The sequence below is a fragment of the Coregonus clupeaformis genome, chromosome 1, assembly GCF_020615455.1.
Source record: "Coregonus clupeaformis isolate EN_2021a chromosome 1, ASM2061545v1, whole genome shotgun sequence".
NCBI classification, from domain to species: domain Eukaryota; kingdom Metazoa; phylum Chordata; class Actinopteri; order Salmoniformes; family Salmonidae; genus Coregonus; species Coregonus clupeaformis.
Genome location: NC_059192.1, coordinates 12,784,891 through 12,809,351, shown reverse-complemented (window position 1 = coordinate 12,809,351; position 24,461 = coordinate 12,784,891). Strand labels below are relative to the sequence as shown.

The following is a 24,461-nucleotide window of genomic DNA, read 5'->3' as shown; positions in this document are numbered from 1 at the left end:
CACAATAAAAAATATTTTGCATCTTCAAAGTGGTAGGCATGTTGTGTAAATCAAATGATACAAACCCCCCAAAAATCAATTTTAATTCCAGATTGTAAGGTAACAAAATAGGAAAAATGCCAAGGGGGGTGAATACTTTCGCAAGCCACTGTATTTCTAGACCGTCCCCTAGTGATCAGATTCACAACCAGGCGACTAGTTTTAGTATGCAGTACATTAGCCGCTTATCCATTATCACGCTACATCTGTGCAAGTGAATGCCATAAAAACAGGACCTTGAGCTTGGAAGTAGTACACACACAGTGCTACATTACCAGACTAGAGGTCGCTGGTTTTGTCCTCAATTATATCAATAATATGGTCCTGACCATTGCTTTGACTGACCAGTGTGCCTACTCTACTATCCTGTAGCCTATCCTGGGTTATATCCATAAGGTTGGTTCTGGCCCACTGCCTTTGTTGTGAGGTTATCCTAACCAAAAACGCCCTGTGGCTATGCAAAGCAGAGATCCCCAACCCTAGTCGTGGGGGACTCCCCTCCCCTCCCTTCCCGCAGGATTTGATCCTGCCCTGCTTTATCACACTTGATTCAGCTGAGCAAATGCTTCCGAGGACCTTGACCTATTCAGGTATGTTGTGTAGGGTTGGAGCAAAAGCCTGCACTCCCAACTACACGAGGGCAGTGTTCTCAAGAGGACCTGTGTATCCTTGGCCACAGGAGGTCGCTGTGAGTCCAGGGTGTGATTGGTGGCAGACATCCTCCAGTGTTTTCCGACTGTCCCTGTGTGAGTTAATGGCTCCTCCTGCTAGATACGGAGCTGGTAGCGAGCTGTACAGGGGCGAGCAGTCCGAAAAACAGTAACTACACCCCGGGTAGGTAGTTAGCGCGCTGGGTGGTTTGAGAGCGAGAGAGGCTCACCGGGTTGTAGTCGAGGCCTGGTGTTAAAGCGTGAAGCGGACGGTCGAGGAACGTTCTGTATTTTAACAACAGACTCTCCAAAAAATGAACTCCGTCAGAGCCACCAACCGGAGACCCAGGCGAGTCTCAAGGCCGCGCCCGGTGCAGCCCGACCGGAACGAGGGGGACGGAGGTGAGAGGGGCCACCAGCCAGAGCACTGTAGGGCTGTAGTCGTGTCAGAGGGGCCAGGTTCCACTGTGACCCGAGCCTCAGCTGCCTGGCGCGAGGGTGTTATTTAGGCAAAGCCGAGGCTTTTAGCTCAGTGGCACAGGCCGCGCTTTGTTTGGCTAGAGTGACTGTGGCTACCAGTGGGACTGGGGGGGGTAGCGTGAATGTTTTGCCTGCTGCGTAGTTAGCTAACGTTGACTAGCTAACTAGCCCATATAACTATGCAGCCATCCATGACGTGGACCATGGTGAACCCACTGACTTTGCCAGATCGTGAATGTTCATGGGCATGGCAGTAACGTTGCTAGCTAGGTAACGTAACCTATCAGCCGTTTCTGACTAAATTAATCTGCGTTACATTTTGGACTTACATTTTTGGGGTGTGCTACCCATACTCCAGTAACTAGGTAACTACTTTAGCTCGCTAACGACTAGCTATGAATGTCTACGTTAGCGATGAACGATCAGCCGCAATTTAGACAAGTACATTTTCTTGTTAAGCAGTCAACCAGCTAGTTAACTGCATGGCTCACACTCATGAGCCATTTCATTTAGCAAGATAGCTACCTAGCTATTTAACTAGTTAAGCTAACCTGTTATGTCTGACTGAGCGCTAACGTTGGCTAGCTAACGTTAGCTGTGTGTTTGTTTACATGGCGGATTTACTAGCTACCTACGTAGTTGAGTTTTGACTCAAAGGTGCAGCTCTGGTCGCCCCGGCCAGCCTGCGGCCCGGTTACCTGCAGGTCAACTGTTCAGGGCTTATTCGGGCTGTGGCTTTGTTATCGCAGTGTGACCGGACAGAGGCCGGTGGCCAGCTAGGGAAGGCCATTATGGGGCTCCGTCGGGCCCTATTCTGGTAGTCAAACCGCAGGGACCCATCTGCAGTTATCAATCACCAACCATAATCTGTCACCCACACAGCCCTGTAATACAATAGCCTGCCCCTGTCAAATATTATACACAGTCAATCAAACACATACATGACACCACCCAGTCTGTGAATGGCCTAAAAGCGTTTTTAAAAAAGGCCGAATAGAATGACACTGATCAGCTGTCATTACTAATACCTTCGTTTTTTAATCAGCCCTGTACTCCCTTGCCAACTGCAGTACAGTAGAGATTAGACTGTGTGGGTGGATGGTGTGGTTTAAATGGCATCTGACTACTGGTGTGTTTGTCTGTTGAACTGTGCTGATGGAGAAGATGTGTGTGTCTTTGTGTTGTTTACACAGGCAGCACAATTCTGATCTTTTTAAACTAATTGGTGTTTCGACCAATCAGATCAGCTATGGAAAAGATCTGACATGATTGGTCAAAAGACCAATTAGTGGGAAAAAATATCAGCATTAGGCTGCCTGTGTAAACGCAGCCTATATGTGTCAGACTGTGTTCTGACTGTGTCCTCTGTGTGTCCAGCAGATGAGGAGGCTCCAGCTGCAGCAGCGGAGGTGGCTGTGGAGGAGTCCGGGCCTGCAGCTGGGAACAACCCCTACCAGCTCCGACGCAAGTCTCTAATGCCCAAGAGAACAGCCTCCAGTACGGCAGCCTCCTGCCCCAGCAAGACCGCTATGGAGGTCAGACAGAGAGAGAGCACCATTCTGTGCTTGTTCACTTCCCTTAATTGGTTTAAAAGGAAAGGACTGGTTTGTGGTCCTGCATGGCTCAGTTGGTAGAGCATGGTGCTTGCACCATCAGTGTTGTGGGTTTAATTCCCGGGGCCACCCATACGTAAAATGTATACAAGCATTACTGTAAGTCGCTTTGGATAAAAGTGTCTGCTAAATGGCATATATTATTTTATTCTGATATATTATTTATGGAACATAGTGTAAACTCCCACTAGCACCAGTGTACATTTAGGGAGAAAGGTAGAGGACAGTGTAGGTGTAAGAAAGTGAGTGTGAGAGAGACAGAATGTGTGTGTACGTTAGTGTCTCAGTCATTGGGGGAGGTAGCTGTGTGTGTGTGTTGCTGATGTGTGTTGTTCTGACACAGGGAGCATCCACCTCGACAACAGAACCCTTCGGTCATCGAGCCAAACGAGCCAGGGTCTCTGGCAAGAGCCACGACCTGCCAGGTAAGAATGTGTGTCTAGGTGTACAAGTCAATGATGTGATGTGCCTGTATGGCTTTTTCTACATTTGTATGTATTATCTATTAATACTAATGGAAACTCTGCCTGTGTGTGTGTGTGTGCATGCAGCGGCCCCAGCAGAGCAGTACCTGCAGCAGAAGCTTCCAGATGAGGTTGTTCTGAAGATTTTCTCATATCTCCTGGAGCAAGACCTCTGTCAGACTGCCTGCGTCTGCAAACGCTTCAGCGAGCTAGCCAACGACCCTATACTCTGGTACACAATCTTCAGTGGACTGTGACCCTATACTGAAGGAAAACAAACACACATAACCTATATTTTCTTGCCCCTTATAGTTAGCGTAATAGTTAACTGATATGTCACCCATAAAATCAGTCACTATCGACCATTATTGGTCCATACTGATATGAAGGCTGTTACTTTCTGCATCCCTCTATGCCTGGCGTTGACCTTTGCCTTTTCTGTGTGTGTCCAGGAAGCGTCTGTACATGGAGGTGTTTGAGTACACACGTCCCATGATGCACCCTGAGCCAGGCAAGTTCTACCAGGTCAGCCCCGAGGAACACGACCACCCCAACCCCTGGAAGGACAGCTTCCAACAACTGGTGGGTAGGCAGTGTGTATCAGTGTTTTCCATTAGCGCCAGAAGTCGGCTAATTAGCTGGTTACAGAATCATTTTCAGCCTGCTACTTTTTCCACTTCATATTAACTAGGTTACTTTTCATTTAAAGTTTCGATTTGCTAGTCCGTCGAGCACTCGTCCGCTGGAATGAACAATATGCATCTTCTAGCGATCTAGGATAGGCACTTGTCAGTCACAAAGTGAGCGATGACCCATACCTCAGTGGCGATGACAGGGACACGCAGTCTGCTGTCTGTCCCACCTCCCGGTACAATTTGTGTGTGCTGTGTTTGGTTGCAGTCGAATTTCTATACACGGAGGAGGGAGAGAATTTGCTCGTGTCATGTAATGTAAGTGGTAACGATGAATCGAAATCCACGACTTAGTCTAATTATTGTTTTCTGGCACATTCATTTATTTTCTTTTGTATGTTTCATATAGCCAGCCACACGCAGTCGTGGTCGGATAGTGAGCTATTTACTGTGCTTTGATTTACAATTGAACAGCACGTTTTGACTAGTTTATAAAAGGGGTAGAACTGACTGAATAAAGTAGATCTCCTATATCCCTTTGCCATTCATAAATCATGCAACGTGGTTATAGGTCCATGGTATCGCATCGGGACAAGTAAACCAAAGGATTTCCTAGGTTTACTTTCCTGTGATGACGGGGCTTGTCAGACAGTGATGCTAAAGTGAGTGACTCTTGTCAGTCCGTGTAACCTACTGAATCGCAATCGGTGAGAGAGACGTTCATTTGTCTCCCTAATTTGCATAGATTACTGGTAGGCCTGGGCTTTTTGGCGATTATCTGGAGATAAATTATGAAAACAGAGGAAGATGGTAAATCATCACTGCATGAACATCCTCATTCTGGTCCAAATATGATCATTAGGGTCCTCACGGAATCCAGGCATTAAAACGGATTTCAACAATATTTAAAAAATGTGTTGACCTTAGGAGGGAATCAACAAAATGAATTAATTTGCCCAAGTTTATCATAAGACATGAACAGAATGCATCAGTTATTCGTATTTCCTGCAGCTTTCTGAATGGGCAACGAGAATGCTCCTGTGTGTGTAGCTGTTAACGATGATGCTAATGAAAACAGTCTTCTAGTAGATGGAAAGGCTTTCCTAAAAACCTTCTCATGGCTTGATATTAAGGCTTGTCTGAGGCAAGTAAAAAAAAAAAAATGTCGGACAACCAGAATATAGATTTAAGTTGTTCATTCAAGTAAAAAAAAAAACTTACACAAATCACTATCAAACAATTACCGAATGTAGGATGATCTGGGCAGGTGTCTTATTGTTATAGAAGCCCAAATGTTCTATTTTCTCTCCATTTGATATGATTGTGACTTGGCCTATTAAGCCACTCTTTCAGTTTAATGCGTGCTAGATTTCTCCTGCTGTGCTATTTCATGAACAAACAATGAATTAATCTAACGGAGTGGCTAAAAAAGTTAATGTCAAGCCCTGCTTCTCAATTAAATGTTAACTACATGTAGCCTATGTTTACCTGGCAGAATGATATCAATCCATTGGGTATTTGTTTTGCAAACTCTACCATCATATGTGCGGTACAAAAACACGGCTAACAGCCTATCGCTAGGCACTCACTTGAATTAAAGGGTGACTACACCCCAAAATTAAAATATCTTAGACTTTTCTCAGTCCTCAAAAGTGGTCCCCTGATGTGGTTTAAGCATTGTTGTGGACTTAGAACATCCAATTTTGTTGTTTTTCTATAAATTATTAAAAATGTGATTTTTTAATGCGGAAACCTGAAAGAAATGGGGGAAAATGGAAAAACAAAACCTTTAATTCATTTTTCAAAATAATGTGGGCTGTATACTGTACATTTTTTTGTTGTTGAATAAAATACATAATTTGAAGAACAAACATTGTGGCAATTCATATCTTGCCGTCAAACTGTAAATATGACTAATCTCGAGAAGACAGGTTAAATGTTAACATTTAAAAAAGGTTGAATGTTCTCTTTCTTAGAAAATAGTCCTGCTCATATAGGCCTAGACCTAGACGATATCCAAAACAACTAAAAATACACTGAATTCATACTTTTTAAGTAATTTCAATTGTAAAGTCATGTCTTTCTACACAATACCACAATAAATTTTTCCAATCTGGGAGGTAAATTCGGTAAAGTATTCACAATTTCGCTGTATTTTAGATGGAATCTAGGCATTAGATTTTACCCGAGGGCACCAAAATAGAGCTGCTTCTGCCAAAACAAATCTCAATGGCCTGGAGGCACCTGGCTGGCAACTTGTTCTGTTTGGCTGGCTACTTGTACTACACTGGTGTGTGTGGTTAGACAAACATTGTGTTAATGTTATTTTAACATTTGTTGTAAAATTGTCTTGCAGTATAAAGGAGCCCATGTGAAGCCAGGCTTTGCTGAACATTTCTACAGCAACCCTGGGAGGTTCAAAGGCAGGGAGAATATGCTGGTAAGACACACACACACACACATACACTGACACACACACACATACACTACCGTTCAAAAGTTTGGGGTCACTTAGAAATGTCCTTGTTTTCAAAAGAAAAACAATTTTTTTGTCCATTTAAAATAACATCAAATTGATCAGAAATACAGTGTAGACATCGTTAATGTTGTAAATGGCTATTGAAGCTGGAAACGGCTGATTTTTAATGGAATTTCTACATAGGTGTACAGAGGCCCATTATCAGCAGCCATCAGTCCTGTGTTCCAATGGCACATTGTGTTTGCTAATCCAAGTTTATCATTTTAAAAGGCTAATTGATCATTAGAAAACCCTTTTGCAATTATGTTAGCACAGCTAAAAACTGTTGTGCTGATTTAAAAAGCAATAAAACGGGCCTTCTTAGACTAGTTGAGTATCTGGAGCATCAGCAATTGTGGGGTTCGATTACAGGATCAAAATGGCCAGAAACAAATAACTTACTTCTGAAACTCGTCAGTCTATTCTTGTTTTGAGAAATGAAGGCTATTCCATGGAGAAATTGCCAAGAAACTGAAGATCTTATACAACACTGTGTACTACTCCCTTCACAGAACAGTGCAAACTGTCTCTAACCAGAATAGAAAGAGGAGTGGGAGGCCCCGGTGCACAACTGAGCAAGGACAAATACATTAGTGTCTAGTTTGTGGTCCTCTGTAGCTCAGCTGGTAGAGCACGGCGCTTGTAACGCCAAGGTAGTGGGTTCGATCCCCGGGACCACCCATACACAAAAATGTATGCACGCATGACTGTAAGTCGCTTTGGATAAAAGCGTCTGCTAAATGGCATATTATTATTATTTTATTTTTAGTTTGAGAAACAGGCGCCTCACAGGTCCTCAACTGGCAGCTTCATTAAATAGTACCCGCATAACACCGGTCTCAACGTCAACAGTGAAGAGGCGACTCCGAGATGCTGACCTTCTAGGCAGAGTTGCAAAGAAAAAGACATATCTCAGACTGTCCAATAAAAATAAAAGATTAAGATGGGCAGTCTGAGATATGGCTTTAACATAATTGCAAAAGGGTTTTCTAAAGATCAATTTGCCTTTTTAAAATGATAAACTTGGATTAGCAAACACAACGTGCCATTGGAACACAGGACTGATGGTTGCTGATAATGGGCCTCTGTATGCCTATGTAGATATTCCATTAAAAATATGTAGTTTCCTGCTACAATAGCCATTTACAACATTAACAATGTCTACGCTGTATTTCTGATTTACATTTACGTCAATTAGCAGACACTCTTATCCAGAGCGACTTACAAATTGGTGCATTCACCTTATGATAGCCAGTGGGACAACCACTTTACAATGATTTTTTTTAAATATCTTTCTAATTTAAAATTTGTAGAGTATTTTTTTAAATTTTCATTTGTTTTATATATATATATATATATATTTATTTTTTTGTAGGGGGGGTAGAAGGATTACTTTTATACTATCCCAGGTATTCCTTAAAGAGGTAGGGTTTCAAGTGTCTCCGGAAGGTGGTCAGTGACTCCGCTGTCCTGGCAACAGTTTTGACTGGGCTGAGCGGGAACTGTGCTTCCGCAGAGGTAGGGGGACCAGCAGGCCAGAGGTGGAAGAACGCAATACCCTCGTTTGGGTGTAGGGACTGATCAGAGCCTGAAGGTAAGGAGGTGCCGTTCCCCTCACAGCTCCGTAGGCAAGCACCATGGTCTTGTAGCAGGTGCAAGCTTCAACTGGAAGCCAGTGGAGTGTGCAGAGGAGTGGGGTGACGTGAGAGAACTTGGGAAGGCTGAATGAGTTGTAGGGGTTTAATGGCACAGGCAGGGAGCCCAGCCAACAGCGAGTTGCAGTAATCCAGACGGGAGATGACAAGTGCCTGGATTAGGACCTGTGCCGCTTCTTGTGTAAGATAGGGTCGTACTCTGCGAATGTTGTAGAGCATGAACCTACAGGATCGGGTCACCGCTTTGATGTTAGCGGAGAACGACAGGGTGTTGTCCAGGGTCACGCCAAGGTTCTTTGCACTCTGGGAGGAGGACACAACAGAGTTGTCAACCGTGATGGCGAGATCATGGAGCGGGCAGTAAGGCTGAACGATTTTGGAAAATAATCTAATTGCGATTTTTTGCCCCCAATATTGCGATTGCGATTTAATATGCGATTTAATTTATTTATCCTTTTTCCCCTACAAAACATAATGAATGATTTAAATATGACCAACACAATAGTATATACATTTAGTGTGAAATGTTCTTTCCCATAGGCTGGGTCTATTTGTTAGAATTAAATTCAAACATGTATGACTTGAAATAAATGACATTTTTATTGAACTGCTCATTACAGAAACATCTGTGGCTTTGCCACTGTGCATTTAAATAATTTAAACAAAGGCATGAACTTTGTAAACACTGTGTGCAAAAGGTACAGTCTTAAGAAAAAAATAATTTTAAATTGTATGTATCTTACTGCTCCCAAGTCAGTAACATTTCACACAACTGAAACAAGGAATTTGCTTTGAAAATATTTTGTAAAATCAAAGTAAATAAAGTTATAAATAAAAAATGAGAAATGCACTTTTAATTTAGACAAACTATTTTTTATAAACGATTTGAATATTATAATATAAAATAGATGAGCCTCACTTATCTCAAGTACACAACAATAACACACCACACAGACTAAAGTTCACTACGAGTATGGCACTGCCAGCCATACTTATCCAACAGTTCTGATCAATAAAATGGACTGTAAGACTCTGGTACGGCTCAGCTGTGCGGCTTGACCACATATCAGTAGTGCTAGCAAAAAACTCCACCGTTTTAAGTTCCGCGGCGACTTTCTCTTTGCACTTTTTGTACAGCTCCGGTATGGCAGTCTGACTGAAGTATGTGCGGGAGGGTATACTGTAACGTTTATCAAGCGTATGTATTAATGCCATGAACCCAGGCTTGGTCACCGTGCTGAGAGGCATCATATCTTTGGCTATGAACTCGGTTATTGTCCGAGTGATTTCTCCGTGCCGTTTTGAATTACGTTCATACGGAGTGACACTTTCGAACATTTCTGTCAGTGATCCCTGTCTTGAGGTATTTGGCTTGTCTCGCGCACTGATGCTCGGCATTTTGGTCATACAACTGTCATGCATTGATTTGTGGTATTTTTTTAAGTGCTGAAACAGGTTTGTAGTGTTACCCCGTGAAGTAGCAATCGGAGCACGGCATGCTCTGCACAACACCTGACGCTGCTCAGCATCTTCTTTTTAAAACCAAAATAGTTCCACACCACCGACGTGCTGTTCCTCTTCGATATTAAAGTATCAGCTGTGTCAGTTTCTGACTGTTCCGTCGAGCAAGAGGCCATTGCGCTGGACAGCATGAAAAGTCGCGTCACGTGACCACCTCAAATCGCGCACGTTGCGATTAGAAAATCGCGTTCAGTCAAATCGCGATATTATCGCGAATGCAATTAATCGTTCAGCCCTAGCGGGCAGTCCTTCCCCGGGAGGAAGAGCAGCTCCGTCTTGCCGAGGTTCAGCTTGAGGTGGTGATCCGACATCCCACTGATATGTCTGCCAGACATGCAGAGATGCGATTCGCCACCTGGTTATCAGAAGGGGGAAAGGAGAAGATTAATTGTGTGTCGTCTGCATAGCAATGATAGGAGAGACCATGTGAGGATATGACAGAGCCAAGTGACTTGGTGTATTGAGAGAATAGGAGAGGGCCTAGAACTGAGCCCTGGGGGACACCAGTAGTGAGAGCACGTGGTGCGGAGACAGATTCTCGCCACGCCACCTGGTAGGATCAACCAATTTGATGTTATTTTAATGGACAAAAAATGTGCTTTTCTTTCTAAAACAAGGACATTTCTAAGTGACCCCAAACTTTTGAACGGTAGTGTACTTATACTCATGGTCCATTGAAAACACATTTTCAATACGGCTGCGAACCAGCTCCGTTTTAGCTTGATTTGACATAAACGTGTTTCTGTGTCTCCAGTACTATGACACCATAGAAGATGCATTAGGAGGGGTGCAAGAGGCTCATTTTGACGGGCTGATCTTCGTCCATTCTGGGATTTACACTGACGAGTGGATCTACATAGAGTCCCCCATCACCATGATTGGTGCAGGTACTGTGTGTGGTCTGCCTGTCTATCTGTCGGTCTTGCTCTTTCTACCTCTGTCTGTATTATCTAATTGTAGAACCTGACTTTATTTGTGTATGTAGCTCCTGGTAAGGTGTCTGATAAGGTGGTGATTGAGAACACCAGAGACTCAACGTTTGTCTTCATGGAGGGATCGGAGGACGCCTACGTGGGATACATGACCATCAGGGTACACTGATAACACAGATCCAATTCTCACACACACACTCCCCACATCTCCCCTCTAACCTGTTGTTTCATCTTCAGTTTAACCCAGATGATAAGGCAGCTCAGCACCACAACGCCCACCACTGTCTGGAGATCACTGTCAACTGTTCTCCCAACATAGACCACTGTATCATCAGGTCTACCTGCACAGGTAACGTGCACACAGTCCGCAGTAGGGCTTGTTTGTTTCGCCTGTGGAACATGTTAGATAATGTAGTTTGTCTCCAGTGGGGCATGTTGGGTAATGTAGTTTGTTTTCGGTGGGGCATGTTGGGTCAAGTAGTTTGTCTCCAGTGGGGCATGTTGGGTCATGTAGTTTGTCTCCAGTGGGGCATGTTGGGTCATGTAGTTTGTCTCTACTCCAGTGGGCTCGGCTGTGTGTGTGAGCGGCCAGGGGGCGTGTCCTACCATCAAACACTGCAACATCAGCGACTGTGAGAATGTTGGACTTTACATCACCGACCATGCACAGGTAAACACACACTTACATCACCAACCATATACACACCACTAACGACTCTTAAACACCCTCTCTGACTGTGTATTCCTGCATGGTATCTATGAGGATAATGGTGTAATGATGTATTGCAGGGTATCTATGAGGATAAGTAAGGGATAAACGCCCACGTTCTGTTCATTACCTTGGAAATAATGGACCACGCAGTGGGACGAGGCAGAGTCGAGTCCGTTTGCGTAGTTCAGTTTTCCAAGGTAATGTGCGGAGCGGAGGCGTTTATCCCGCATGTACCACAGTTGCCAAAGAAAACAATATTAAAGCACACGTTTACCGGTAGAAATGAAATATATTCGTTGATATTATAAGTGAATTCATACTTTCTCATCTTTTCGTTGCGACCCAGTCTTTCATTCGATATTTATGGACGCTACCCAGTCGTTCATTCTTTATGTTCCTTTGCCATGCTCGCTGGCAACGTTCTTATCACTTGCTTGCTAGCTAGCCAACTAGCTACGGCTAACACAGTCATGGCCTCTGCAGCCAGAATAACAGCAAAGTATTTGCATTTGTTTCAACTGTTTTCTATTGACATTCATTTGGATACATCCATAACAATGAGCTGATGATGCCAGTTTTTGCCTGGCATAGTGCCTTCTCGTCAGGACACTCATCGACACTGTTCATTACAAGGAGATCACATATCAAACACTACGCTAGAAGCTAGCTAAATAGTTTGTTGCTAGCAAACCTGCCAATATGACAACTGAATAAAAAAGTATCAGATGCTGAAAACAGCTGGTCAAACTAGAAATATGTAGGAGGATTTGACAGCATAGCGCCACTTGCATCATGACTGCAACATTAGGGGCCGGAGAAATTCATGTTCATCACGCACCACGTTAGATCATCGGATGCTCCAAAAAAAAAAGTATGTCTTTGCAAAAACACATTGCTAGTTAGCTAAGTTTTTAATCGTTGGACCTGCATTTACAATGTGTCTAATTCCGGTTTGTGTGGTTGTTGGTTTAGCTTTCTGTAACTTTGTAGCAAGTACGGTTTGCATCTGTAGGCGCATATCGCGTCATGATTGCAAGGTGTCCCGATATATCAAATCAATGTTATTGCGGATGTAGCGAAAAGTTTGTTTCTTTACAGTTCTATATGTTTCTTTACAGTTCTATATTTTCCAACTGTCCGGTTTTCTGGTTTTGATGCCCATTCTAGAATGCCATTCTGGCCAATCAGAAACGAGTATTCAACAATGCTGTGGTATAATGATGTGACAATGTATTGCAGGGTATCTACTAGGATAACTGTGATAATTGCATGCTATCTATGAGGATAATGATGTGATAATGTATTGCAGGGTATCTATGAGGATAATGAGATCAGTAATAATGCATTGGCGGGAATCTGGGTAAAAAACCACGGCAACCCCATCATCAGACGAAACCACATCCACCACGGCCGAGATGTAGGAGTCTTCACCTTCGACCACGGCATGGTAACTCACTCTGACCTTTAACCTATAACCTCTTACCTCTCACCCACCATTTTCCAGGTCTTTACAGTTGTGCTATACATGGCAATGATGACAGTATTTCTCTCTCTCCCCCCTCAGGGTTATTTTGAGAGTTGCAACATCCACAGGAATCGTATAGCAGGCTTTGAGGTGAAGGCGTATGCTAACCCCACAGTGGTTCGCTGTGAGATCCACCATGGCCAGACGGGGGGCATTTATGTGCATGAGAAAGGAAGAGGACAGTTCATAGAAAACAAGATCTACGCCAACAACTTCGCTGGAGTTTGGATCACCTCCAACAGCGACCCTACAATACGGTACACACACACACACCCTACAATACTGTTACACATAGACACGCATAGTAACCCTACGATGCAGCACAGACACACACACACACAAAACTACTCTACGAAATGATAGACACTAATCCCTCTCAGTATTATGGGCTGTTTGTTGACGTTCTTTCGGTCTCTAGGGGCAATGCAATCTTTAACGGTAACCAAGGGGGCGTGTACATATTTGGCGATGGCCGTGGCTTGATCGAGGGGAACGATATCCATGGCAACGCTCTGGCAGGAATCCAAATCAGAACCAACAGCTGCCCGATTGTACGCCATAACAAGATCCACGACGGACAGCACGGCGGCATCTACGTGGTAAACAAACGCATACAAATCCGCATTTTTTTTTTGTTTGTCATATAAGATGCTTGGATATCTAATCGTGTGTGTGTGTGTTTGTAGCATGAGAAAGGCCAGGGTGTGATAGAGGAGAATGAGGTGTACAGCAACACGCTGGCTGGAGTCTGGGTGACCACCGGCAGCACACCTGTCCTCCGCAGGAACCGCATCCACAGCGGCAAACAGGTAACACACGGTCCACACTCATTCTCTCACCGTTATTGTTGTAAAAAAAAAAATTGAAATAAAGTGGGATTTATGTATTTGTGAGAATTGGAGGCCTGTCTCATTATTGTGTCTAGATAATACGTTCTTTAAGTCCGATTTAACCCCGTTTCTCCCCCTCTCAGGTGGGGGTGTATTTCTATGACAACGGTCATGGGGTGTTGGAAGACAACGACATCTACAATCACATGTACTCCGGCGTTCAAATACGGTAAGTCCTGCCTCCTCACACGCCAGTCAAATGCAGGACACGTAGTGGTTATGATAACATTTGACTAACGTTAGATCAAGGTTTTACGAACACTTGGTTGTCTATAGGACGGGCAGCAACCCCAAGATCAGACGCAACAAGATCTGGGGAGGACAAAATGGAGGCATCCTGGTCTACAACTCCGGTCTGGGTTTCATCGAGGACAATGAGATCTTTGACAACGCCATGGCGGGCGTGTGGATTAAGACAGACAGCAACCCCACGCTGCGACGCAACAAGATCCACGACGGGAGAGATGGCGGCATCTGTATCTTCAACGGAGGGAGAGGTCTCCTGGAGGAGAACGATATCTTCAGGAACGCCCAGGCAGGAGTTCTGATCAGCACCAACAGCCACCCGGTGCTCCGCAAGAACCGGATCTTTGACGGCTTCGCTGCAGGTCAGCTGCCCATGTGTACACGTTTACATGAACTTTACCGTACTGACTGGTCAATACTGTAACCTACTCCTCATCCGCTACCTGTGTTGATGATGTCATTTCCTGTCTCAGGTATCGAGATAACCAACCACGCCACGGCGACTCTGGAGGGAAACCAGATCTTCAACAACCGTTTTGGAGGCCTGTTCCTCGCCTCTGGGGTCAACGTCACCATGAAAGGTAGCTAGTTCTAACAGGCTAGGGTAAGGTAGGGCTAACAGTCCAGACCAGTGGTAGTCACTATATTTCTGAGGGATCCACTTGTAAAACAACCACACTGGGCGAGCCGCCATATGTTACCCATCGGAGAAAGGGGGTTGGGGGGGGGGGGCGCGAATTCAAATGAATTCGTACATGATATCAAATGGATTCACACATGATATTTAAGATACTAATTAACATGGACCAACAAGCTATTTCATTCTCCATTGTAGGACACTTGGGGCTATCAGAAACAAATGTTACTAAATTATTTGATGAGTCTTTTGAATCTGGCCTTATTGCCATTCTCTCAAAAGTTATAGCACAAAGATATTTGTTAAATGAGGTAATGTCAAATTTCAGTCTGAAGGAAGTATATGCTTTAATCAATTCATTTCCCCCAGTCATTCTGTGCAGATTCATCACTCTACGTTCTAACGAGTCCTTCACAGCTTGTGTGCGTCGTAGATGGAAACAGAAGACACGTATGTGTTCCTGAGAGTCTTTGCTTTCAGGAATGGGGTCATGTTCGCTAAAAGCTTCCAACTGTTCAAAAGCTATAGTCAAATTCGCAGGAATATTATTGCTCCGTTTGTCCCAGCCGCTAATAGTGGATATCGAAGGTTACTGGCGTAACCATGGTTCTATGTACTAATTAAGCAGCGCATTCAGCTGACTTAGGAAATAACTTGCACAACACATTCATTCAGGTTATTGCAGAGACGCCAATTAAGTTGCCGTGAGACGCGCAATGACTATGGATGGCTTAGACTGTATAGAAATAGGTTATTGGTCACTGCTTTCTCTGGATATTTGATATTTTGGGAATGTCTATCCAGTGGACAGGCTCTCATCCTCTGTTCTGCCTCTCTTCCAGATAATAAGATAATGAATAACCAGGATGCCATAGAGAAAGCTGTGAGCAGAGGACAGTGTCTCTACAAGATCTCCAGCTACACCTCCTACCCCATGCACGACTTCTACAGGTACACACACAGACAGACACAACCCCATGCACGACTTCTACAGGTACACACACAGACAGACACAACCCCATGCACGACTTCTACAGGTACACACACAACTCCATGCACGACTTCTACAGGTACACACAGACACAAGCCCATGCACGACTTCTACAGGTACACACACAGACACACAACCCCATGCACGACTTCTACAGGTACACACACAACCCCATGCACGACTTCTACAGGTACACACAGACACAACCCCATGCACGACTTCTACAGGTACACACAGTCACAAGCCCATGCACGACTTCTACAGGTACACACAGACACAAGCCCATGCACGACTTCTACAGGTACACACAGACACACAACCCCATGCACGACTTCTACAGGTACACACACAGACACAAGCCCATGCACGACTTCTACAGGTACTGTGATGTCACGAGAGGCTGTGTCCTGGAGGGACGTTACATCCCCCTGAGGTGGCTGCAAACCCAGACAGCTATGGCTCCATCTGCTGGTATGGTCGGGAACTCCACCCCTCTATGGCCAATCTTCCCACGCAGCTGAAACAAATGAGGAGCTGATGAGCTGAAGGTTTGGGAAGGGAAGAGACACAGTCTCCAACCTGGGCTCTCTGGAGGACAAGAGTGCTGCACGTCCACATCCATGAGGAATATAAGGATTTGGAGATACTTACCTTTGGGAAATACTCACCTTTGGATATATGCACCTGTGGAAATACGTGAGAGACATTTGGAAGGACTTTTTTGCTGGGTTGGCCACTAGCTGCAACGTGGACTACAGTAAGGCTGGGGGAAAAGTTATCTGAGCGAGTGAGAATTATGATTTTGGATGTGGAAGAGACATCCCTGAACTGTTAACCCTTAGAGAGCCACAAGAGAACAGAATTTTGTTATATTTTCGTTAATTTCCCAAGACCTATAATAAAATCCTTGTTTTGTTTGAACCTTGTCTCCTTGCACTACTTGAGCAATCCCGCTGAAAGCTGTGTAGCCTCTCGTGACGTCACAGATGGTGGAGAATACAGGCACGCTCAAGCGTTAATAGTGCATGTCAGAGGAGGATACCGAAGGTTTGATCACCCAGTTTTCCAAGTTGGCCGTAGGCTCCCCGCCCGACTGAAATGGAGGACATATTGAAAGCCCTTGTTGCTGGCCAGCAAGCCCAGATGCAAGCAAACGTGGCTCTCTTGGAGGAGCAAAAGAAAGCCAACCTTCTGAAGGCAGAGGAATTGCAGAGACAGAGGGTGGTCCAAAATACCCGCCCAATAAAGGCAAGTGACTTTATATCTAAGATGGGAGCTACCGATGACATTGAGGCATACCTGCATGCATTTGAGGCCACGGCCACTAGGGAAGCCTGGCCCAAGCAACAGTGGGTTGGTCTGTTAGCCCCCCTTTCTAACCGGGGAATCGCTGAATGCTGTCCGGGACCTGGGCCCTGACCAGGTTACTGACTATGATGCCCTGAAGTCTGAGATCCTCAGCAGATATGGACTCACAAAGTTTGGTATGGCCCAGCGCTTTCACAGCTGGACCTTCCAACCAGACCAACCTCCTCGGGCGCAGATGCATGAACTTGTCCGAATCGCAAGGAAATGGCTGGATCCGCAGAGGAATACAGCAGCGGCGGTGGTGGAGGCCGTTGTGGTGGATCGTTACCTACGCGCCCTGCCTTATGAGGCAAAACGGGTCATCAGTCAACAGGCCTTGACCACGGCTGATCTGACCGTGGAAGCTGTGGAAAAGTACCAGGCCACAGCGGAGATGCTGAATGCTTCCCGAAAAAGACCCCAGGAGTGCGGCCCCACCACAAATGGGAAGAACCCGTCCAAAGGACCCCAAGGTCTCGAACCCAGCCACGTCAGGACTTATCCCGGCTCCAGGGGGAGCCAGAAACCCGGCGGGTCCAAGAAGAGTACACCAGGAGGGGGAAACTTCGACAGTGTTACCGGTGTGGGGGAGATGGGACATATCTCCTGGCAGTGTGGGAAACCAGCCGATGAACCTATGCCCACTGCGGAGTCCTCCAGCTCAGCACCCACACACCGTTTTGCCTCGCTCTTGGGAGTCGTAGATGGCGGCCCAGATCGACCCCCCCACCTGCCCGGTAACTGAATCACCATGATGTGGAGGCCTTACTGGATTCTGGTAGCCGGGCCACCCTGGTGCGTAAGGATTTGGTGGGCCCAACGTGTCTGACCCCGGGGAAAGTCCTCCCAGTTTCCTGTGTCCATGGGGACACCAGAGAATACCCCATTACTGAACTTACAATGACCAGCACACGGGGAACCATACACACGACGGCGGGGTGGTTGATTCCCTCCCCGTCCCTGTCCTAATTGGACCGAGACTGCCCAGCCTTTTACCCACTCTGGAGAGAGTCTCAGGAGAGGATAACCCGAGTACCTCGGAAACGGAGAGGCAAGACTCATCCTGGGAAGGCTCCGGTGCAATCCTCCGAGTTACTCACTCCCGCCCGGGCTCTGATAGGGATGGCAGGTGCCCAGACCGACACAGAGACGGAGCTACAGAATCTGGACAAAGAACTGTCTGGTCTGAAGGGGACCGCTGAGAGGTATCGTTTGTTAAAGCAACAGTTAGACATGAAGACAGAAGAGTTAGATATCCTCCAGGCTAAACTCCAACAGAGCTCCTTCCCTAAGCAACAGGAGGAGCTGGAGAGGCTGCGCAGGACCATCGAGGAGTGTGAGGAGACCCTGCGCAGTAGTAAGGAGGTCCAGAAGAAGGCAGAGGAGAAGTACAAGGTGTTGGAGAACAAGATGAAGAATGCGGAGGCAGAGAGAGAGAAGGAACTGAAAGCTGCTCAACAGAAGCTAAACTCTGCTAAAACCAAGGCTGATGCGTTCAGTAAGAAACTCAAGGAGAGACAACAGGAGGCTGAGTCCCTGGTCCTAGAGTTGGAGGAGTTGAAGAGAGAGCAGTCTGGCAAGCACCACGGCAATGCGGACGCCCTCTCCCGGCGTGATGCCTTCTTCGCTGCCTTTACCCCGACGAGGACGTCGGTCCCGAGGGAGGGGATGTGTGATGTCACGAGAGGCTGTGTCCTGGAGGGACGTTACATCCCCCTGAGGTGGCTGCAAACCCAGACAGCTATGGCTCCATCTGCTGGTATGGTCGGGAACTCCACCCCTCTATGGCCAATCTTCCCACGCAGCTGAAACAAATGAGGAGCTGATGAGCTGAAGGTTTGGGAAGGGAAGAGACACAGTCTCCAACCTGGGCTCTCTGGAGGACAAGAGTGCTGCACGTCCACTTCCATGAGGAATATAAGGATTTGGAGATACTTACCTTTGGGAAATACTCACCTTTGGATATATGCACCTGTGGAAATACGTGAGAGACATTTGGAAGGACTTTTTGCTGGGTTGGCCACTAGCTGCAACGTGGACTACAGTAAGGCTGGGGAAAAGTTATCTGAGCGAGTGAGAATTATGATTTTGGATGTGGAAGAGACATCCCTGAACTGTTAACCCTTAAAGAGCCACAAGAGAACAGAATTTTGTTATATTTTCGTTAATTTCCCAAGACCTATAATAAAATCCTTGTTTTGTTTGAACCTTGTCTCCTTGCACTACTTGAGCAATCCCGCTGAAAGCTGTGTAGCCTCTCGTGACGTCACAGTACACACAGACACAAGCCCATGCACGACTTCTACAGGTACACACAGACACAACCCCATGCACGACTTCTACAGGTACACACACAGACACAAGCCCATGCACGACTTCTACAGGTACACACAGACACAAGCCCATGCACGACTTCTACAGGTACACACAGACACAAGCCCATGCACGACTTCTACAGGTACACACAGACACAAGCCCATGCACGACTTCTACAGGTACACAAACAGACACAAGCCCATGCACGACTTCTACAGGTACACACACAGACACAAGCCCATGCACGACTTCTACAGGTACACACACAGACACAAGCCCATGCACGACTTCTACAGGTACACACACAGACACAAGCCCATGCACGACTTCTACAGGTACACACACAGACACAAGCCCATGCACGACTTCTACAGGTACACACACAGACACAAGCCCATGCACGACTTCTACAGGTACACACACAGACACAAGCCCATGCACGACTTTTAGCGACAGTTACACAGCAGTTACTCTAGTGCTGATGTTTTCTTTGACCCATGTGTGTCCAGGTGTCACACCTGCAATACGACAGACCGGAACGCCATCTGTGTGAACTGCATCAAGAAGTGTCACCAAGGACACGACGTGGAGTTTATACGGCATGATAGGTGAGTAGCACCAACCATTTCCGACCGACTAGATCAGGGATGGGCAACTCCAGTCCTCGGGGGCCTGATTGATGACACACTTTTGCCCCAGCCCCTATTATCACACCTGACTCCAATAATCAACTAATCATGGTCTTCAGTTTAGAATGCAATTAGTTTAATCAGGTGTGTTGGCTACTGGGCTGAAGGAAAAGTGTGACACCAATCAGGCCCCGGAGGACTGGAGTTGCCCATGCCTGGACTAGATGGTCCCTTCTGTAGTGTTTGTTTCAAAAGAATTGAAGGCCTGTGTCATCACTATTTCTCGACCAGAATATTCTTTTATAGAGTACCAGGATGACCACTTATATATTTTTTCATGATGTTTTGGACGTTTCTTTCTCTCACGCTCTCTTCTGTCCTGTAATCCGTGTTAACCATCTCTCTCTCTCTCTGTGTAGGTTTTTCTGTGACTGTGGAGCGGGAACTCTGTCCAACCCCTGTACTCTGGCTGGAGAGCCAACACACGACACAGACACACTTTACGACTCAGCCCCGCCCATAGAGTCCAACACACTGCAACACAACTGAACACACACACACATTATATGTACACACACTACATAAACACACACACACACCCTATAATCTACAGACATACACTACATAACACACATTCATAAAGCATACCACACTCATAGGGAGCCAGAGAGACTGAATACGGTGTTCTCAGCAGTGACTGGCATAGAGGAACCCTGAGATTCAGAGAGAGACCGAGACAGTGCTGCACTTGGGAGTCTCTTCTAGAGGGAGCGATGGAGCTGGTCTGAATTTGACTGGTCTGGTCTGGATTAGCCTGGTCTACTGTGATGAGAAACTGACTCGTTCTGAACGGCCATATGAGGTTCTCACCATTGCATCTCTGGACAGCAAATGGCCAGGTAGAGGATGGAGAGGGAGTGTGGAGAGGGTAGGGTGTGGGTACTCTGATAATGTCGGAGTGGCCATTGAGACTTCCTTTGCCCGTGACCCTTCAACTCTGCGACTCTCCACAATCCTGGGAATCGGACTTCTTCCCAAGACAGTAAGAGAGGAGATTTAGCCCCGCCCACTGAGAAAACACTTCCTGTTCAGCGGCATCTGTTACTAGGCAGTGGATGGCTGATATATACGTATGTACTGCTAACGGAAGAGAGGGACTTTGATCGAGCACCTCAGCTTTTATAATATGTTATTCTGATCAACAGATATTATTTTAATGCTTTCTCATGTAGTTTTGTATTTACAAGCAAAAAATCTTACTGTATTTGAATGTCTTTTTATTATATATTATAATTATTGTTATTATTAATTTTTGTTGTTGGCCCCAGGCTTGCTGCAGTAGCTGTTAATGTCCCAGTGGATCTGTTCTTTCTGTGAAAGAGAATCACGTTTAACACTAAAGACCCTCTCCAGGCTAGTAGATCTAGGACCGGTGGAAAATGTGTGTGTGTGCGTGCATCTGTGTGTGTGTGTTTGGAAGGCTGTTTTGTGGGTGCATGTGTAAGGTTGTGTTCATATGCAGTCAGTGTTTCTGGAGAGGGTCCGATAAGAGGCATCAGGCCTTTTTCAAACTGGGACAGACGAGTCGTTCTGCAGTCCCTTTCCCCATATTCTCTCTGCCTCCTCCCTACCTACTTCCCCCTCTCTCTTCCTTAACCTGCTCTCCCCCCTCTTTTTCTCTCTTTGTATTCTGGTGACTGTGGCTCCTCATGCAGCCTGGATCGTATGCATGTGTACCATAACATCAAGGTCCCGTTCCCCTGCTCAGACGTTGCGTGCCATGTCATCGACTGTGCCGTCGGGAACCAGATTGCTATAATGTGGTTAGTTGATATGTAAAATACCTTCCCAGGCGTAAGATCTGGTATGCATCAGTAACGTCTGAGCAGGGGAACACAACCCTAGACTTAATATATTGTGAAGTATTAATACAACCATTATGTAGATGCTAGTATGAATTCAAAAAGGGTTTAATAAAAATAAAATACAGAAACTGGTCATTTGTAAGAAAATGCAACTTTATTAGCTCAGCGGTGTGTCTGATTTAACGACTGATTTAATTCCATTCTACCCATTACAATGAGCCTGTCCTCCTAAAGCTCCTCCCACCAGCCTCCCCTGCAATACAACCTTTGGATTTTAATTTGTTTGGTAAAAAAAACAATCAAAGCTCCAGTCAAGTTTTGTGCCACACTGTCCAGACCAGTGTGTCACAGCTCTCTCTCTCGCGTCAGCCAGGCGAATCCGGGGCTTCATCTATAAAATGTTCTCACACTCCGGTCTGATCATGAATTATGCATGCATTAACAATCACACCAACATTGTTATTTGTAACTTGAACTTCATGTGAAAATGATTTATTGTTTATGAAGGGCAGGGATCTGACCCATGGCCTGGTAACCACGGTAACAGTCCTGCAGTGTTGCCGAGCACCGGTGAAACTTCTTGGACAAGCGGTGGAGATCCGGGAACTGCCGCAACAGATCGTCCTGAAGAGTCTGTCTGACCTCACTTTACATTCTCTAGACACACTACCAGGTCCAATCTACACACACACACACACACACAACAGTATAGGCCAGAAGGTGGCAGCAGAAGAGAGGGCGCACTCTTTGGCGTTACCCTGAACTGCCATGTTTACTCACTATGTCGACAATGCCGACACCGTTGAGGGCTGTACGGCTAAGTTGTGCAGCCTCACACACACACTAACCTTGAAGAAGTTGAGGGCCTGTACAGCAGCCTGCCTCATGTACTGGCTGAGGTCAAGGGTCGTCAAGCTGAAGGAGCTGAGGTTTGATTGGCCAGACAGCATCTCCAAGTAACGAACCGCTTCTGCCAGACACGACATGGCTTCCTGGAACACACACAGACAACAATGGTCAGATTATCAGATCTCTCCGTCAGGGAACTTACACATCCACATAACCCATGCCCACCACACGCTATCCATCAGCACCGACAGCCAACCGTATGGCCACAACCTCTGCTGAGCCAGCACCCCCCCCAAATAGAACCTCTTCAAACTGGGTCAGATGAGCGAGAGAGAGAGAGAGAGCTTGTTTGGATGACATAGCCTAATGCTGCAACTCAGGGATAGATGTAACATGGTAAATCTGCACGGTTCTCCATTATTTTTTGTGAAGTTCTCTACATGTTTTGTGTTCGACTTGGTGTTTGTGTGTCATATTTATTTATGGGTGAGAAATATTGCCAGGGTGACCAATGCCATGGCAACACAGATGATAATATGAGATACTTCTGTGTGTTTGAAACACATCCCTCTCTGCTGGCTGCAACATCTCTCTCTCTCTCGCTGACCAAGGCCCTTCTCCCCCTATTGCTCAGTTTGGCCGGGCAGCCAGCTCTAGGAAGAGTGGTGGTGGTTCCAAACTTCTTCAAACTATATACAGTGCATTCGGAAAGTATTCAGACCCCTTGACTTTTTCCACATTTTGTTATGTTACAGCCTTATTCTAAAATGGATTAAATAGTTTTTTTCCCTCATCAATCTACACACAATACCCCATAATGACACTTAAAAAAAATATATGTTTTAACAGATTTATAAAAATAATGAAATATCACATATACTCTAATATATATACACATGCATATGGTACAAAGGACATATACATACATATATTTCCTTGGAACATTACTCCAACATTCTGTGCATGTGCCCTGTTCCCCTCCCCAGTCCAGGAGCATCTGACCAAGCAGATTGCCATGGCGATATCTGAGGCACTACAGCCAGCTGGAGTTATAGAGACAGCGTGAGTACTTCACACTCTCTCAACTCGGAATGTGTTTCGAACTGCTTTAAGCTGCTTGAAGTTCTGGACTTACAAAACAAATGTTAATCACATGTTAATCACATGTTATCCATGAGAGTGAAACATGGCTTTTCTGGTGTTGGTGTGTATATTATAATGATGTGTGTGTTTGTGTGTGTGTGTGTGCATGCGTGCGTGTGTGGACATGTGTCTAGTGATGCATGGGGTTCAGAAGATCAACAGTCAAACGTGACCAGCTGCATGTTGACCCCTGACCTGTGTGTGTGTGTGTGGGTGCGTGCGTGCGTGCGTGTGTGTGTAAGAATTTCTGGCAGAGTGAGAGGCTATAACTGGTGCCTTCAGCTAGAAACCTGACAATCTTAAAACATTCTACTGTACATAAATATACTGAACAAAAATATAAATGCAACATGAAACAATTTCAAAGATTTTACTGAGTTACAGTTCATAGATGGAAATCTGTCAATTGAAATAAATTAATTAGGCCCTCATCTATGGATTTCACATGACTGGGCAGGGGCGCAGCCATGGGTGGGCCTGGGAGGGCACAAGCCCACCCACTTGGGAGCCAGGTCCACCCACTGGGGTGCTAGGCCCAGCCAATCAGAATAATGTTTTTCCCACAAAAGGGCTTTATTACAGACAGAAATACTCCTCAGCAACACTTGGGACCAACACTTTACATGTTGCGTTTATATTTTTTGTTCAGTATATACAGTGGGGGAAAAAATTATTTAGTCAGCCACCAATTGTGCAAGTTCTCCCACTTAAAAAGATGAGAGAGGCCTGTAATTTTCATCATAGGTACACGTCAACTATGACAGACAAAATGAGGAAAAAAAATCCAGAAAATCACATTGTAGGATT

At 45.6% G+C, this 24,461-nt stretch overlaps 1 protein-coding gene across 4 annotated transcripts; it reads left to right on the top strand.

Annotated features, from left to right (window-relative positions):
• The first annotated feature begins 738 nt into the window (after positions 1-738).
• On the top strand, positions 739-21,793 carry LOC121530829 (F-box only protein 11). Of its 4 annotated transcripts, none has more exons than XM_041836226.2 (21): positions 739-1,091; positions 2,550-2,704; positions 3,126-3,207; positions 3,334-3,478; positions 3,699-3,828; positions 6,235-6,318; positions 10,327-10,459; positions 10,558-10,664; positions 10,742-10,853; positions 11,068-11,174; positions 12,526-12,663; positions 12,781-12,998; positions 13,160-13,340; positions 13,428-13,550; positions 13,715-13,800; positions 13,908-14,239; positions 14,351-14,458; positions 14,884-14,964; positions 15,357-15,465; positions 19,678-19,776; positions 20,217-21,793. In XM_041836226.2, the coding sequence occupies exons 1-21, from the start codon at positions 1,004-1,006 to the stop codon at positions 20,344-20,346; spliced, it is 2,748 nt and encodes a 915-aa protein (XP_041692160.1). In that variant the 5' UTR covers positions 739-1,003; the 3' UTR covers positions 20,347-21,793. The 4 variants fall into 4 exon arrangements, with proteins under 4 accessions (XP_041692160.1, XP_041692071.1, XP_041692333.1 ...); XM_041836137.2 differs by having other exon boundaries at positions 2,547-2,704; XM_041836399.2 differs by lacking the exon at positions 14,884-14,964 and having other exon boundaries at positions 740-1,091.
• The last annotated feature ends 2,668 nt before the right edge of the window (positions 21,794-24,461 follow it).